This window comes from Oncorhynchus masou, chromosome 13 (genome assembly GCF_036934945.1).
Source record: "Oncorhynchus masou masou isolate Uvic2021 chromosome 13, UVic_Omas_1.1, whole genome shotgun sequence".
NCBI lineage: Eukaryota > Metazoa > Chordata > Actinopteri > Salmoniformes > Salmonidae > Oncorhynchus > Oncorhynchus masou.
In genome coordinates, this window is record NC_088224.1 from 15,835,594 (window position 1) to 15,854,547 (window position 18,954).

General features: G+C 42.7%; 1 protein-coding gene across 1 annotated transcript in view; it reads right to left on the reverse strand.

The window, feature by feature from the left end:
- Nucleotides 1-10,952, reverse strand: part of LOC135551790 (cyclin-dependent kinase 6-like) — an 88,078-nt gene extending 77,126 nt beyond the window's left edge. The window contains exons 1-3 of the mRNA XM_064983016.1: nucleotides 10,507-10,952; nucleotides 9,378-9,719; nucleotides 551-686 (exon numbers count right to left, since the gene is read on the reverse strand). Of these exons, the coding sequence (XP_064839088.1) occupies nucleotides 551-686; nucleotides 9,378-9,601 (360 nt within the window). The 5' untranslated portion in view covers nucleotides 9,602-9,719; nucleotides 10,507-10,952. The remainder of the gene's footprint in view (nucleotides 1-550; nucleotides 687-9,377; nucleotides 9,720-10,506) is intronic.
- Nucleotides 10,953-18,954: the final 8,002 nt, after the last annotated feature.

Consider the following 18,954-nt stretch of genomic DNA (forward strand, 5'->3'; position numbering starts at 1 on the left):
TGTATATGGAATAGGATGACATTTCAGATGCACCCCAGCAAATAACTGGATTACTTCCGGATTAGTCTGATATTCAGGATGACTTATGGTTTGTTAGTGTGTTTGGCCCTGAAGGCAATTCTTTAGCCTACAGGAAAGGGAGGTTGGACACACGATGAGACACTGCACATAAAGAAATGCCTTCTGTCAGTGTCACCTAGTTCTGTCAATCTATATGATTACACACACTCACAGACGCACACACACACAAATAAAACACACACAGCGTCTCCTCCTTTAGATACAGAGTGAAGTGAGGGACCAGAATGAAAATAGAAAAGCCGAGGCCCTCTAATTAGGACCCAATATGCCACATGTGCTGCCCTTGAAAAAGCCTGAATGCTGTCTGATGTTTGGGAGTTCCATCCTCGGTTCCATTCTGGGCCAGGAAGAAATATTCCCAGGATACTTTGCAAAAACAAGGTCCACATATTCATAGACCTTACGAATACAGTAGGGCATTTTCAATTTAGTGTGAAGTTACTAAGAAGTTGCCCCTAGACAGACTCACTTTGATAGTTTCAGGTGGCACCCCAGGATCAGGTGCTTTCTCCAGGTACGTGGTCAGGTCCTGGTCAACGTGCTCAAAGACCAGGGTCAGCTTGGTCTCGCGGTCGGTCCGAGACACAGTACACACATCGAACAGTCTGCAGAGAGAGAGAGGCAGAGTGAATACTGCTGCTTAGCATTGTTAATGTCAGTCAGATATCATTGTAACACTTATATAAAATGATCTATAAAGGGTTTGTAAAAGGATCACAAGTAGTTCACAAGTAAATAGAGGTTATAAAGTCATCCGTCTTTAATTTAAGAGGAATAACAAAGTATTTTCATGTATAACCACCATCTACGACAAACCATATTTTCCCGTCTAAACTGGCTTCTGAAATATAGATAGACACTTGATAGGATCCCTAGCATAAATCAATACCTGAGAGAGATCTAATCTATTTAAACAATCTAGCTTCAGTTAGGGGGGGGGGGGGGTTTGTTCATAGTGTCAGTTAACTGTCCAGGGTCCGGTTTCCCAAAAGCATCCAAAGCATAGGATCCTATGGTTCTAAAATGAACTTAGCCTTACAATGCTTTTGGGAAACCAGGCCCAGACTAGTTTTCCTGACAGTTTTGAAAGAATGCAAGCAATGCTTTCACATACTGGGCCTTGTTAGCTAAACGAAAGGAACCGATCTGAAATTCCTTACTCGTGACTGATGGACATTTTGGCAACATGATCTCCTAGCCCTTATTCCAGTATATGTGCAGTAGTGGACTACACAGTACAGTAACCACAATAGGATCCGTTGAGAGTTGAACACCTTGGCAGAGTGATTGATTTGTCATTCTCCTTATTAAAAACATGCAACTGTAACCGGCCAGGCTGATATTGATTACTGCATTGTTGGGTTTAGAGTTTGCAAGAAAGGCATTTCACTGTACTTGTGCATGTGACATTAAAACGTGAAACTTGAATCCAGGTCTCCTTGATGCCACAATACCCCTTAGTCCACTGAGCTAAAGCCTAGGCAATATATCTGGGAGCAAACACAAACTCTTCAGGTCTCAGACAAGGTTACACATCAAGCAGGCATACACTAAATGTACAAACGTATGAGGACACCCCTTCAAATTAGTGGATTCTGCTATTTCAGCCAAACCTGTTGCAAACAGGTGTATAAAAATAGAGCACACTGCCATGCAATCCCCATAGACAAACATTGCCAGTAGAATGGCTTTACTGAAGTGCTCAGTGACTTTCAACGGGGCACCATCATAGGATGCCACCTTTCCAAGTCAGTTTGTCAAATTTTTGTTCGTTGGGAGTTTCATGAAATGGGTTTCCATGGCCGAGCAGCCGCACACAAGACTATGATCACCATGCACAATGCCAAGCGTCGGCTAGTGTGGTGTAAAACTCGCCGCCATTGGACTTTGGAGAAGTGGAAAGCATTCTCTGGAGTGATGAATCACTCTTCACCATTTGGCAGTCCGATGGACTAATCTGGGTTTGGAGGATGCCAGGAGAATGCAACCTGCCCCAATACATATTGCCAACAGTAAAGTTTGGTGGAGGAGGAATAATGGTCTCTTGGTCTTGTTTTTCATGGTTCAGGCTAGGCCCCTTAGTTCCAGTGAAGTGAAATCTTAATGTTACAGCATACAATGACATTCCAGATGTTTCTGTGTTTCCAACTTTGTGGAAACAGTTTGGGGGAAGGCCCTTTCCTGTTTCAGCATGACAATGCCCCCAGGCACAAAGCGAGATACATACAAAAATGGTTTGTCGATATCGGTGTGGAAGAGCTTGACTGGCCCACACAGAGCCCTGACCTCAAACCCATCGAACACCTTTGGGATGAATTGGAACACCGACTGCGAGCTAGGCCTAATCGCCCAACATCAGTGCCCGACCTCACTGATGCTCTTGAGGCTGAATGGAAGCAAGTCCCCGCAGCAAATGTTCCAACATCTAGTGGAAAGCCTTCCAAGAAGAGTGGAGGCTGTTACAGCAGCAAAGAGGAGACCAATTCCATATTAATACACATGATTTGGAATGAGATGTTCTACGAGCACGTGTCCACATACTTTTGGTCATGTTGTGTAGTTCCGACCCATTTCCTTTATGCATGTTTAGCCTCCTGCCCAGTACACCTATCACTTAGCCTCCTGCCCACTAATCCTATCCTTTAGCCTCCTGCCCACTAACCCTATCCTTTAGCCTCCTGCCCACTAACCCTATCCTTTAGCCTCCTGCCCAGCAATCCTATCATTTAGCCTCCTGCCCAGCAATCCTATCATTTAGCCTCCTGCCCAGTTATCCTATCCTTTAGCCTCCTGCCCAGTAACCCTATCATTTAGCATCCTGCTCACTAACCCTATCCTTTAGCCTCCTGCCCACTAACCCTATCCTTTAGCCTCCTGCAAACTAATCATATCCTTTAGCCTCCTGCTCACTAACCCTATCCTTTAGCCTCCTGCTAACTAACCATATCCTTTAGCCTCCTGCTAACTAACCATATCCTTTAGCCTCCTGCTAACTAATCATATCCTTTAGCCTCCTGCTCACTAACCCTATCCTTTAGCCTCCTGCCCACTAACCCTATTCTTTAGCCTCCTGCCCAGTAATCCTATCATTTAGCCTCCTGCCCAGTAATCCTATCATTTAGCCTCCTGCCCAGTAATCCTATCCTTTAGCCTCCTGTCCACTAACCCTATCCTTTAGCCTCCTGCTAACTAATCATATCCTTTAGCCTCCTGCTAACTAATCATATCCTTTAGCCTCCTGCTCACTAACCCTATCCTTTAGCCTCCTGCCCACTAACCCTATCCTTTAGCCTCCTGCCCACTAACCCTATCCTTTAGCCTCCTGCCCAGTAATCCTATCATTCAGCCTCCTGCCCAGTAATCCTATCATTTAGCCTCCTGCCCAGTAATCCTATCCTTTAGCCTCCTGTCCACTAACCCTATCCTTTAGCCTCCTGTCCACTAACCCTATCCTTTAGCCTCCTGCTCACTAACCCTATCCTTTAGCCTCCTGCTAACTAATCACATCCTTTAGCCTCCTGCTCACTAACCCTATCCTTTAACCTCCTGCTAACTAATCATATCCGTTAGCCTCCTGCTCACTAACCCTATCCTTTAGCCTCCTGCTAACTAATCATATCCGTTAGCCTCCTGCTCACTAACCCTATCCTTTAGCATCCTGCTAACTAATCATATCCGTTAGCCTCCTGCTCACTAACCCTATCCTTTAGCCTCATGCTAACTAATCATATCCGTTAGCCTCCTGCTCACTAACCCTATCCGTTAGCCTCCTGCTCACTAACCCTCTCCTTTAGCCTCCTGCTCACTAACCCTATCCTTTAGCCTCCTGCTAACTAATCATATCCGTTAGCCTCCTGCTCACTAATCCTATCCGTTAGCCTCCTGCTAACTAATCATATCCGTTAGCCTCCTGCTCACTAACCCTATCCGTTAGCCTCCTGCTCACTAACCCTCTCCTTTAGCCTCCTGCTCACTAACCCTATCCTTTAGCCTCCTGCTAACTAATCATATCCGTTAGCCTCCTGCTCACTAACCCTATCCTTTAGCCTCCTGCTAACTAATCATATCCGTTAGCCTCCTGCTCACTAACCCTATCCGTTAGCCTCCTGCTCACTAACCCTATCCTTTAGCCTCCTGCTAACTAATCATATCCGTTAGCCTCCTGCTCACTAACCCTATCCGTTAGCCTCCTGCTCACTAACCCCATCCTTTAGCCTCCTGCTCACTAACCCTATCCTTTAGCCTCCTGCTAACTAATCATATCCTTCAGCCTCCTGCTCACTAACCCTATCCGTTAGCCTCCTGCTCACTAACCCCATCCTTTAGCCTCCTGCTCACTAACCCCATCCTTTAGCCTCCATCCTGACAACGCCAATAATAATGTTGTAGCTACATTATATCTATGTTAAGAGGGAAACCCTTGGCGACTCCTGAGCATCCAACACAATACATTAACATTGTGGGTGTATTTTTACTAGGTGACAAACCGAGCCCAAACATACAGATTATTTGGGCAGTTGTGCCATGGGGAAGCGTTGGTGAAAGCCTAGACAAGACGTCCAGTGTCAACCTCAAAGAGCCGAGGACGACGACAAAGATTCCTTCAGGAGCACCAGGGCAACGCGTGATGTGTCATGGCAACTGAAGCAGTCTGGACTGCCCATGACCGACCCCTAGATGTGGTTGAGCAGCATCTCTCACCATGGCAACCAATCCGTGTGTGTGACAAGAACGTGGATGGAATTTATCCACTCACTGACATCGCTCTATCATTGTTTCAATGACACTATGGGGCCAATAAGGTCCGTATCCCACATATCTTTTATGCAGTCATTCTTAGATTTAATTAAAAATGTGTCATATTTACAGTGGAATCCGTATTTCAATAGCTTCAAATATTTCGAAAGAGTCAATGGGTCTGTAGTAATAACAGTAAAATTGCAGTTGATGTCTGTGTAATCTCTGTGAATTGTCTTGAAGTAAAGCATGGGAAAGCTGCTCCACCTGGTAGTCCTTTTCTTTTCCCCGTGGAGCCTAAAGGGGATATACACTGTGCCACACCCCCTGTTAACAAAGGCTTGTAAATCCTGCACGGAGGATTCCAGGTATTATTGCCATACGCCCATGATGTCACAGAACGAGCGAGACACCCTGTTGGAAACTTGGGGTTAAACGCCCCTCAGAACCCGTGATTGTTCCACTACAATGCAGCCTCTCGCCAGACACTGAACATACGGGATGACTAATGGGCGTCATTCTTAAACATCCAGGGGTTGGCTGGCCTGTAGTTACACAGTAGGTCCAGAATGCACCCTGCTCAGCGCTCACTCTCTCCCGCGCTGTTTAGCTTTACAGAGAGACCAGACCAGACGCCCTTTGGTGTGGATTTGAGCTTGGGCTAACGTATAGGAACCAGAATTGTACAGAATGGGAGAAATTAACATACCACAAAGTATAGGGAGTAAGGACACATTTTGTGTCATCATTTAAATCTGTCGAACCTTCGATGTGTGGAATCTCTATGAAGAATATATTAATTTATTCAGATGAAGAGAATAATAGAGGCTGTAGTGTGACAAACAGCGCTTAGAATAACATTTGTACAGTATTATTAAAAAGTTTAATACAAAAGCACTCAATCTCTCATTATAAGCTAAATGGCAAGGTTAGACCTTGAGCTGGGCCGGTAAATGACGTGGTTTCTCTGACGAACTGAACTGACCTCCAAATTGGACCATGGGAGTATACAGCTGCAAAGCATAACAACCCCTGTATGTTGTCTTGTGGCCTGGAGGACTAAAAACAACACGTCTTATATGTAGACTACTGGAATGGGGGCAAAATCAGCCCAATACAGTATCTCTTAGTGTGACTCGATGCACAAAATGGTTCTTCTTATCATTCCCAACAGCAGTTCATTGACTTCCCAACAGCAGTTCATTGACTTTTCTGTGAAATTCCACTCTAACCAGCGATGGGGGTGACGTTACCCATGACTTATTTAGGTTGATTAATCTGGTGAACAGTTATCACCCAAGAATGTCTATCACAGGTGCTGCACACAAAGAAACCTTCCAGACACACCAAGCTGTATTAAACATAATGAACAGTCTACTGTATGGCACTATAGTATCACCAGGATCAAAATGGGGTTTATAGTTGTACATCACAAAACAACAACTTTTCCAAAGGTCAATAAGGCAACTCCATAAACCGCAGCAAGGCATTATGCAGTAATTTGTTGGTTGCAACGTGGTCTCAGAGCATTTTTTAAATCTTTAAATCTGAAAGACTCCATTTAGTATAATATATTATGTTTCGTATGGTATGTACTCATTTGTGGATGTCCATCACCTATTTCATCTGATACTGTATGTTAGGAATTACAATTTGTATTATATGTTACGAATTTGCAAAATGTACAATATGTTACTAATTTGCTAAATGTACAATATGTTACAAACTCTCGCTAGGTGGCTAGGGAAAGGGGGATACCTATTCAGTTGTACAACTGAATGCATTCAACTGAAATGTGTCTTCCGCATTTAACCCAACTTCAGAGGTGTGGGGGGCTGCCTTAATTGACATCCACGTCTTCGGCGCCTGGGAAACAGTGGTTTAACTGTTCAGGTGCAGAATGGCAGATTTTTACCTTGTCAGCTCAGGGATTTGAGCCAGCAACCTTTAAATTACTGACCCAACACTGTAACCACTAGGCTACCTGCTGCCCTATGGCTAGATGGCTTACATTAGCTCGCTAACGTTAGCTAGGGTTGGGGTTAAGGTTAAGTTTAGGAGTTAGGTTAACCCCAAGAGTCGATGTCCGCACCCCGCATAAATCGAATTAGTATAATACAAAAATCTCCATACAAATCTGTCAGTTTAAGACAGAAATCTGTCAATATCTGTTTTGCATTGTGATGCGTATCAATCTACCGCATCCGCCATTGTCGCACTTCCTCATCTGCAGTGGGAGGTGACAGAGCTTCTGCAGTGGGAAGTGACAGAGCTTCTGCAGTGGGAAGTGACAGAGCTTCTGCAGTGGGAGGTGACAGAGCTTCTGCAGTGGGAGGTGACAGAGCTTCTGCAGTGGGAAGTGACAGAGCTTCTGCAGTGGGAAGTGACAGAGCTTCTGCAGTGGGAGGTGACAGAGCTTCTGCAGTGGGAAGTGACAGAGCTTCTGCAGTGGGAAGTGACAGAGCTTCTGCAGTGGGAGGTGACAGAGCTTCTGCAGTGAGAAGTGACAGAGCTTCTGCAGTGGGAGGTGACAGAGCTTCTGCAGTGGGAAGTGACAGAGTTTCTGCAGTGGGAGGTGACAGAGCTTCTGCAGTGGGAGGTGACAGAGCTTCTGCAGTGGGAGGTGACAGAGCTTCTGCAGTGGGAGGTGACAGAGCTTCTGCAGTGGGAGGTGACAGAGCTTCTGCAGTGGGAGGTGACAGAGCTTCTGCAGTGGGAGGTGACAGAGCTTCTGCAGTGGGAGGTGACAGAGCTTCTGCAGTGGGAGGTAACAGAGCTTCTGCAGTGGGAGGTGACAGAGTTCTGCAGTGGGAGGTGACAGAGCTTCTGCAGTGGGAGGTGACAGAGCTTCTGCAGTGGGAGGTGACAGAGCTTCTGCAGTGGGAGGTGACAGAGCTAGACCAGGAGGCATGCAGAAAATTGCTCTTCTGACAAAATTGTCTGTAGTGTCTGAACGGTTTGGCCTACAAAACTATTGTGACCCCTCTATGGAAAGATCACAAACACGATGGTGTTCTCTGTTTGCTCTATGACCCCCACAAGTGGGACTCATCTGAAGTCGGTACAGCCGATCTGCCAACTTCTGTCTGTAGGGTCCCAACAGTTTGGGATACAGAGTAATATGACCCCTCTGCAGACTCTCACGAACACGTACATGCCAGTTTTGCTCTAGGACAACCACGGGCCTCAAAAGACTGGTCTATAGCAAACAGTATTTATACATCTGTCAGCAATGGGTGTGGCTGAAATAGTCCACTAATAATCCACTAATTTGAAGGGGTGTCCACAAACGTTTTATATATATAATGTATTTACAGTATATAGACTGTTTAGTGCCAAAAATATGGGGTTACAAAAATGTACAAATAAAAAAAGACTAACTTTCCTGATCTTTCTTATATCGCTCAGCAATAGGAGAAACGCTTCAGAAGAAACTTCCTACAGATGTTTTTGGGGGGGGGACTAGCTATCGTTCCATGTAGTGAATGTGTTATTCAATGCGTTTGTATGGGCTAATAGCAGTAAGGCCAAAAATATTTTTTTAATCAAATATTTTTTTTTATACTTCAAGGGGTCTTAAAATTCTTGATCAAATAGTTAATGATCCTTGGTATGACCTTCTTAAAACTATTCCATATAGTTTAGTAGAACCAAACTGCATCCCACCCCACCCCCTACTCCGCCTTAAAACTATTCCATATAGTTTAGTAGAACCCAACTGCATCCCACCCCACCCCCTACTCCGCCTTAAAACTATTCCATATAGTTTAGTAGAACCCAACTGCATCCCACCCCACCCCCTACTCCGCCTTAAAACTATTCCATATAGTTTAGTAGAACCCAACTGCATCCCACCCCACCCCTACTCCGCCTTAAAACTATTCCATATAGTTTAGTAGAACCCAACTGCATCCCACCCCACCCCCTACTCCGGCTTAAAACTATTCCATATAGTTTAGTAGAACCCAACTGCATCCCACCCCACCCCTACTCCGCCTTAAAACTATTCCATATAGTTTAGTAGAACCCAACTGCATCCCACCCCACCCCCTACTCCGCCTTAAAACTATTCCATATAGTTTAGTAGAACCCAACTGCATCCCACCCCACCCCCTACTCCGGCTTAAAACTATTCCATATAGTTTAGTAGAACCCAACTGCATCCCACCCCACCCCCTACTCCGCCTTAAAACTATTCCATATAGTTTAGTAGAACCCAACTGCATCCCACCCCACCCCCTACTCCGGCTTAAAACTATTCCATATAGTTTAGTAGAACCCAACTGCATCCCACCCCACCCCCTACTCCGGCTTAAAACTATTCCATATAGTTCAGTAGACGTTGGCATTATATGGCCACCCATCCACCCATGTAACCATATCTAATGTAACATATCATACTAAATGGAGTGTCTCGGAATTACATACAGATCATACTAAGTGCTCTGAGAGCAGGTTGTTTAAATAGATACATATCAGGGGTTATAATAGCATATGGTTGAATAGATAATGCAACATCTGGGAGATTGTTAGATGCACCCCCCTCCATCTCTTCTTACCTGACCACGTTGGGGTGTTCGAATGCCTCCAGTTGCCTCAGTACCGCCACCTCACGGATGGTTGAGAGGGGCATCCCTTCCTCCTCCGTCTGTACCCGAACTCGTTTTAGGGCTACAAAGCGTCCCTCGTTCTTCAAATCTCGTGCCTTGTACACCTTTCCATACGCACCTTCCCCAATCTCGGCGACGGGCTCGTACTGTTGTGCTACACTTTCTTTGTCCATTTTTGCGTCTTTTTTCTTTTTCTTGTTGAGAATATTGCGGGGAATCCCAACGAACGTAACGAGCCAGGGTTATTACAAAGCCATCCTCACAGAAAATAGTTGTTGGCGCGTGCAATGCCTAAATTAAAGGAAGACAGAGGTAGCAGAGACATCGTATATGTCTGTCTGTTTCTGGTTAAACGGAGGTCCACAACATTGTGTCATCAAGTTTAGTATTATTCTGACTATCAACACGAGAACCCCGATGCGTTCTACTTGATCCACTCCCACTTCATTACGCGTATGAATCTCTTGTCCTAGTTACCTCACATCACACATCTGGCATCTCTAAAAAAATGTTTTTAAAAACAATTTTACATAAGTTCTCTAAGTGCAGAATGCAGTACATATTACAACAATAAGGTCATCTTTATGTTCACGCGTAATCACATATGTAGACGAATGAGTCAGAAAAACAAGCAAACCAACTTGAAAGAATACAATATAAACTCTGCAAACTCAGTTATAATTATTATATATTATTATACAAATATTTTTTCCAGCCTCCGATATCTTTTCCCAAATGTTCCAGTCTATTATGGTTTATTATAGGCGACAAACTTTTGCGAGCACGTGGTTGTCTACTGATTGTATTGTCTGAACTTCCTATAGTCCATTTAACCACATCTCTCATTTTCCATGTCATTAATAGTGTTATGGTTTAATAATGCAACTTGTTCGCTATGCGTCTTTTGCACGGCAACTTTTTTATATTTTTTATATAGAAACATTTAAAATAGCCTACAACAATTAAAACATTGCAGCATCGTAATTGGCAACTCATGTTTTTAAAATATCACAATAAGTACATTCATGCAAAATACATTTTTCTACACAACAAGTAAAATATGAATATTTCAGCCTACCTTATTTTATGTTATCAGTGAAAGTCGCAATTGGTCGTGTCCATGAATTTATGAATCATGCCCCTTTTGGATAAATGTTCACACTAAGACACAACACATCACAGATCCCTCACTGTCACGCCGGGCCACACAGGTAGTCGAATGGAGCAGCTTCTGTAACCCCCATCCCTCAGCAGTAGGCTCACCACCTCTGCAATTGCAGCTCAAGCAAAGCAACTATAATACGGGGGGAGGGGGGTATTTTTTTAAACAGAAAAACACAGTGCCTACTGCAACTTGCGGGGGGGGGGGGGGGTCATAGGACAAAAGCGTGATATATTCTCCAAGCCACGCTTTTCTCAGTTTTTCCCCTTTTTAACTCTCGTTTCCCCATTTATCCCGGGATATGCAACGCTTGTCTGTGAGCTCCGTCTCTTCTTCGCTTTCCCACGCTGGCTGAATGTGCCTTGACCCCCTTCAGATAAGTTTGACACAGAGCAGGAACATTTCCGCATTCCTCCCGACTACAAAGACTAACCGCCTCCTTTTTCGTTATGTTGCCCTCCTTGGTTCTTTATCATTCATAGTTCTCTCTCGGGTTTACCTCAGAGTCAAAACCAGCAGCACCACAGGGGGGAAATCTGGGCGGCAAGAAACGTTTATTTTATTGGAACATTCGATCTATCCGGGCCATTGAAAACTATTCCATTGACAATACACCAGCGGGGAAGCAGGGTGACAAGCACGCCTTTGGCCCATAAGGTCAGGTTCGGTTCAAGGACTTGTGACTTGGGTTGTGTCAGGGGGTGATTCTCCTTCAATGACTGTATGGATTTTCGCAAGGCACTCACCCCTTCGAGGGTGGTCATTTTCAATGTTTTCAATGCTTCATCTTCACGTGAGATGCCCCCCATGATGAGTTTTTTGTGGCCCCCATCAAAGTCGCCCATCCCTGGCCTGGGTGATATTCATTCATACCGGTACGTGAATGATCCAATTAAAATATGTATATTATCATTTATGGCACATAAAATAATATCGATGAACATAAGTGTTATGTGTCTTTCAAAATTGTGATAAAGTGATTTATCCAAAACTGTTATGAGATTTCTGTTAGGCCTCTTTCAGGTGTGATAATACGATATATAATTGAATAATAAAAAACTAAATCAACAATAACCTTTTTGTTTGTTATGCATGTCAATGGATATTCCGTTTTTTACATGTTCTTTAGAATGAATCCATGGGCTTTTGTGACAATCAGTGACAATAGATTTAGTATCTGGTAGCTTATATAACCACAATAACTAAAAAAAAATGTTTTTATTCTAAATCTATTAAAGTGTCACAAAGTAGCCTATAGCTGTGGGTCATGGCTAGAAAGGATACAGCTTTTGTCAAATTTACGTCAAAAGGTTTTTGGTTATTTTTATTTTTGCTAACCCTAACCATTTTTCTAATATTAACCTAATTATTTTAACCTGCTATGTTAATTATCCTAACCTGCTATTTTAATTATCCTAACCTGCTATGTTAATTATCCTAACCTGCTATGTTAATTATCCTAACCTGCTATGTTAATTATCCTAACCTGCTATGTTAATTATCCTAACCTGCTATGTTAATTATCCCAACCTGCTATGTTAATTATCCTAACCTTCTATGTTAATTATCCTAACTTTCTATGTTAATTTTCCTAACCTGTTACGTTAATTATCCTAACCTGCTACGTTAATTATCCTAACATGCAACGTTAATTATTCTAACCTGCTGAGTAAATTCTCTTAAGCTGCTACAAAAAGTAAAATCTGCCAAAAGCTGTATGCTTTCTCTCAAAACCATTTATAAAAAAAACGTTTTTCTGGTTCCTGGTCCAACCTGAACCTTTATAGTTTAGAATGGAGCATAACATGATGAGACTTGATGTCAGATTATCCACGTGAAAGATGCCTTAGTATCATACCTTTTTTTAAAGGAGAAGATCAATGTTCCAACAAACATTTCCTCAGAAAGATATCTTGTGTACTCCTATCATTTTGATAAAGTCTGAAAAAGAATGTAAGACTTTTGATTGTCATGTAACGGTTGTCGTTGGTGGAAGAAGGAGAGGACCAAGGTGCAGCGTGGTACGTGTTCAGAATTATTTTAATAGCACACTGAAAAATACAAAAACAACACCGTGAACGAACGAAACAGTTCTGTCTGGTACAGATACGAAACAGAAAACAACTACCCACAACTCAAGGGCAAAACCAGGCTGCCTAAGTATGGTTCTCAATCAGAGACAACGATTGACAGCTGCCTCTGATTTGGAACCATACCAGGCCAAACACATAGAAATACAAACATAGAACAAAACATAGAATACCCACCCCAACTCAAGCCCTGACCAACCTAAAATAGAGACATAAAAAAGGAACTAAGGTCAGGATGTGGCATGTAATTTGATTTCAATGGAAAAGGTAAATCTGGGGTGGGGGTGGGGGGGATTGGAGGGCAAAATGAGTCTGAAGTAGCAAATCCCACCCACCCTAGCCAATCCAAAATGCATCATTAGCATTACAAAGAAAGCACACAATACAGGCAACACATTCTGAACCAATAACTATAAACGTGGACATTTCTATTGTAGCATCATCATTGTCTGCTTTACATGAACGCTGAGAGAGCCATCCCCCAGATTTAATTCATTAGAATGCATGCTCCTTCTTGGGCTGAAAAACAAACCAATGAAGTTCCTCTGTTGTGTGTGGTAAGTAAGTACAGACACACATGCACACACACATTACCATGCTCATTGCGGTTGTAACGTTGAAACATGAATAACTTTCTCACATTATTCTCAAAAATCATTACTCAAAAATACTCTGCAAAAATTAATTGTAAACACAGGGCACATACGCTTGGGAATCTCCTATCTATAAGTCTATGAATGTTAATTTCATTATTCATCAGCATTCATCTCTTCTACTTCTATGTGTTTGTTGTTTGTGGTTATTCTATTACTATAGAGTCATGCATAACACAGAGGTGAAGGTGCTATAACACATAGGTTAAGGTGTTATAACTCAGAGGTAAAGATTCTATAACTCAGAGGTAAATGTGTTATAGCGCAGAGGTAATTGTGTTGTAACTCAGAGGTAAATGTGTTATAAATCAGAGTTAAATGTGTTGTAACGCAGAGGTAAATGTGTTGTAACTCAGAGGTAAATGTGTTATAACTCAGAGGTAAATGTGTTATAACTCAGAGGTAAATATTCTATAACTCAGAGGTAAATATTCTATAACTCAGAGGTAATTGTGTTATAACTCAGAGGTAAATATTCTATAACTCAGGGGTAATTGTGTTATAACTCAGAGGTAATTGTGTTGTAACTCAGAGGTAATTGTGTTGTAACTCAGAGGTAAATGTATTAGAATTCAGAGGTAAAGGTGGTATAATTCAGAGGTAAATGTGTTATAACAGAGAGGTAAAGACTCTATAACACAGAGGTAAATGTGTAATGACTCAGAGGTAAATGTGTTATAACAGAGGTCAAGGTGTCAACTCAGAGGTCAAGGTGTCAACTCAGAGGTCAAGGTGTCAACTCAGAGGTCAAGGTGTTATAACTCAGAGGTAAATGTGTTCAAACTCAGAGGTAAATGTGTTGTAACTCAGAGGTAAACGCGTTATAACAGAGGTCAAGGTGTCAACTCAGAGGTCAAGGTGTTATAACTCAGAGGTAAATGTGTTATAACTCAGAGGTAAATGTGTTGTAACTCAGAGGTAAATGTGTAATGAATCAGAGGTAAATGTGTTGTAACAGAGGTCAAGGTGTCAACTCAGAGGTTAAGGTGTTACAACTCAGAGGTAATTGTGTTATAACTCAGAGGTAAATGTGATATAACTCAAGAGGTAAATGTGTTATCAGTGGTGTAAACTACTTAAGTACAAATACTTTAAGTACAACTTAAGTCGTTTTTGGGGTATCTGTACTTTACTTTACTTTATTAATTATATTTTTGACTTGGACTTTTATTTCATTACATTCCTAAAGAAAATGATGTACTTTGTACTCCATACATTTTCCCGACACCCAAAAGTACTCGTTAAATTTTGCATACTTAGCAGGTCAGGAAAATGGTCCAATTCACACACTTATCAAGAGAACATCCCTGGTCATCCCTACTGCTTCTGATCTGTACACTCACTAAACACAAATGTATTGTTTGTAAATTATATCTGAGTGCTGGAGTGTGCCTCTGGCTAGTCGTAAATTGTAAAACAAGAAAATAGTGCCTTCTGGTTTGCTTAACATAAGGAATTTAAAATGATTTATACTTTTACTATTACTTTTGATAATTAAGTATATTTATATATAAAACCAAATACTTTTAGACATTTACTCAAGTTTTAGACTTTAACTCAAGTAGTATTTTACTGGGTGACTCACTTTTACTTTAGTAATTTTCTATTGAGAAATCTTTACATTTACTCAAGTATAACAATTGGATACTTTTTCCACCACTGTGTGTTATAAAATACAGGTAAAGGTGTAATAACACAGAGGTGTAGAACAACAGTAATGGTGGAACACAAGCTGATAAACAAAGTAGGTGATTTAAATGCTCCTTGAGTTTAGTCCTCAATAACTTCTCTGTTGTCCCCTCAAGAAGAAGAAGCCTGCCCTACCGCCATGTTAATCATTTAAATACTCCCAGACGACAGTTCAAACACAACATTAGTCACAGTGAATACCTTTGTACCAACATGTACACTATACCACAGAATCTGTAATGAAAGTATAGTTTTCACAGAAATAATGGAATGTAGTTTGTTAACCAGACACACCCTTTTGGATTTTGACCCTCAATGAGATACACTATGAAAAAACAAGTCTATTGTTTTCAGACAACACCGTCCCCGTCACCGTCACTGTCACCTTATGACAAATCTTGGCAAGAGAGTTAGGTAGTTATGGATAAGACATAATCTACACCATTCTAGCGGCCTGAACGTTGTGGGGATTAGACAGTTGGTCTCTTTAACCCGAGGCTTAGCATGGATACAGTGATATCATAAGCCTGGCTGGAGAGATAAAGTCGTCAAACTCTTAGTTGGAAAACTCACCAGCTCTACTGCTTATGTTTTGATCATCGCTCCTGCCTTCTGTTGAGATAAACTAGAGATCTACTGTAAGGTTGGGTCTCGGGTCAACGACCTACAGTATAACTATGATCATCGCTCCTGCCTTCTGTTGAGATAAACTAGAGATCTACTGTAAGGTTGGGTCTCAGGTCAACGACCTACAGTATAACTATGATCATCGCTCCTGCCTTCTGTTGAGATAAACTAGAGATCAACTGTAAGGTTGGGTCTCAGGTCAACGACCTACAATATAACTATGATCATCGCTCCTGCCTTCTGTTGAGATAAACTAGAGATCTACTGTAAGGTTGGGTCTCGGGTCAACGACCTACAGTATAACTATGATCATCGCTCCTGCCTTCTGTTGAGATAAACTAGAGATCTACTGTAAGGTTGGGTCTCAGGTCAACGACCTACAGTAAAACTATGATCATTGCTCCTGCCTTCTGTTGAGATAAACTAGAGATCAACTGTAAGGTTGGGTCTCAGGTCAACGACCTACAATATAACTATGATCATCGCTCCTGCCTTCTGTTGAGATAAACTAGAGATCTACTGTAAGGTTGGGTCTCAGGTCAACGACCTACAGTAAAACTATGATCATTGCTCCTGCCTTCTGTTGAGATAAACTAGAGATCAACTGTAAGGTTGGGTCTCAGGTCAACGACCTACAGTAAAACTATGATCATTGCTCCTGCCTTCTGTTGAGATAAACTAGAGATCTACTGTAAGGTTGGGTCTCAGGTCAACGACCTACAGTAAAACTATGATCATTGCTCCTGCCTTCTGTTGAGATAAACTAGAGATCTACTGTAAGGTTGGGTCTCAGGTCAACGACCTACAGTATAACTATGATCATTGCTCCTGCCTTCTGTTGAGATAAACTAGAGATCTACTGTAAGGTTGGGTCTCAGGTCAACGACCTACAGTATAACTATGATCATCGCTCCTGCCTTCTGTTGAGATAAACTAGAGATCTACTGTAAGGTTGGGTCTCAGGTCAACGACCTACAGTATAACTATGATCATCGCTCCTGCCTTCTGTTGAGATAAACTAGAGATCTACTGTAAGGTTGGGTCTCAGGTCAACGACCTACAGTATAACTATGATCATTGCTCCTGCCTTCTGTTGAGATAAACTAGAGATCTACTGTAAGGTTGGGTCTCAGGTCAACGACCTACAGTATAACTATGATCATCGCTCCTGCCTTCTGTTGATATAAACTAGAGATCTACTGTAAGGTTGGGTCTCAGGTCAACGACCTACAGTATAACTATGATCATCGCTCCTGCCTTCTGTTGATATAAACTAGAGATCTACTGTAAGGTTGGGTCTCAGGTCAACGACCTACAGTATAACTATGATCATCGCTCCTGCCTTCTGTTGAGATAAACTAGAGATCTACTGTAAGGTTGGGTCTCAGGTCAACGACCTACAGTATAACTATGATCATCGCTCCTGCCTTCTGTTGAGATAAACTAGAGATCAACTGTAAGGTTGGGTCTCAGGTCAACGACCTACAATATAACTATGATCATCGCTCCTGCCTTCTGTTGAGATAAACTAGAGATCTACTCTAGGTTGGGTCTCAGGTCAACGACCTACAGTATAACTATGATCATCGCTCCTGCCTTCTGTTGAGATAAACTAGAGATCTACTCTAGGTTGGGTCTCAGGTCAACGACCTACAGTATAACTATGATCATCGCTCCTGCCTTCTGTTGAGATAAACTAGAGATCTACTTTAGGTTGGGTCTCAGGTTGTGAAGTTGACTGAATAAAAATAATCTTGTTGTCGCACTAGATAGATTTCAGTGCATTTATAAGCCTTGTGGTTCTCCCCCTCATGTACCAGCACCCTAGCTCTCACTCTTCTCTTTGACTGATACACTCACTGTATTAGTCCACTTTCACGCTTTGGTAATAACCAAACTTACTGTATCTGAACGTCTGAGGGCGCAATTCACTCAAATCTGCATTGCAGTATCATATCTCAGTACCATGTTATTCTTTATTCCTATGGTCAAATATAACAATATAGGGGCCTCCCGGGTGGGGCAGTGGTTAAGGGCGCTGTACTGCAGCACCAGCTGTGCCACCAGAGAACCTGGGTTTGCGACCGGGAGGTCCGTGAGGCGACGCACAATTGCCATAGCATCGTCCGGGTTAGGGAGGGTTTGGCCGGTATGGATATCCTTGTCTCATTGCGCACCAGCGACTCCTGTGGCGGGCCGGTTGCAGTGCACGCTAACCCAATGTTGCCAGGTGCACGGTGTTTCCCCCCACAGATTGGTGCAGCTGGCTTCCGGGTTGGATGCGTGCTATGTTAAGAAGCAGTGGTGCTTGGTTGAGTTGTGTATCAGAGGATGCATGACCTTCAACCTTTGTGACTGAGTTCATCAGGAAGTGTAAGTGTATCAGGAAGTGTATAGCGGATGTTGTTCCCACTGTGACTATTAAAACCTACTCAAATCAGAAACCGTGGATAGATGGCTGCATTCACACAAAACTGAAAGCGCGAACCACCACATTTATCCATGGCAAGGTGGCTGTGAATATGGTTGAATACAAACGGTGTAGTTATTTTCTCCGAAAGGCAATCAAATAGGCAAAACGTCAGTACAGAGACAAAGTGGAGTCACAATTCAAAACCTCAAACACCAGATGTATGTTGCAGGGTCTACAGACAATCATGGGTTGCAAAGACAAAACCAGCCACGCGGCCCGTTCCCAAGGACAGTGGGCTCTCGTACTCCCTGGCCAACGTGAGTAAGACATTTAAACGATGCAATCGCCATCGCACTTCACACTGCTCTCTCCCATCTGGACAAGAGGAATAAGCTGCAGCAGGGTAGTCTAGTGGTTAGAGCTTTGGACTAGTAATCGAAAGGTTGCAAGTTCAAATCCCTGATTTGAACTGCACAAGGTACAAATCTGTCGTTCTGCCCCTGAACAGGCAGTTAACCCACGGTTCCTAAAAATACCTATGTAAGAATGCTGTTCATTGACTATAGCTCAGCCTTCAACAACATAATACCCTCCAAGCCCAGGGCCCTGGGTCTGAACCCTGCCCTGTTCAACAGGTGGTGAAGGTAGGAAACAACACCTCCACTTTGCTGATCCTCAAAACAGGGGCCCCACAAGGGTACGTGCTCAGCCCCCTCCTGTACTCCCTGTTCACCCATGACTAGGTGGCCAAGCATGCCTGCAACTCAATCATCAAGGGAGAGGTTATTTTCCTGGCACTACTCCGACATGGCCCTCAAATCCTCCCTGTAGGCTGTCTCATCATTGTTGGTAATCAGGCCCACAAAATCAGGCCTACACAACAGTTGTAGAC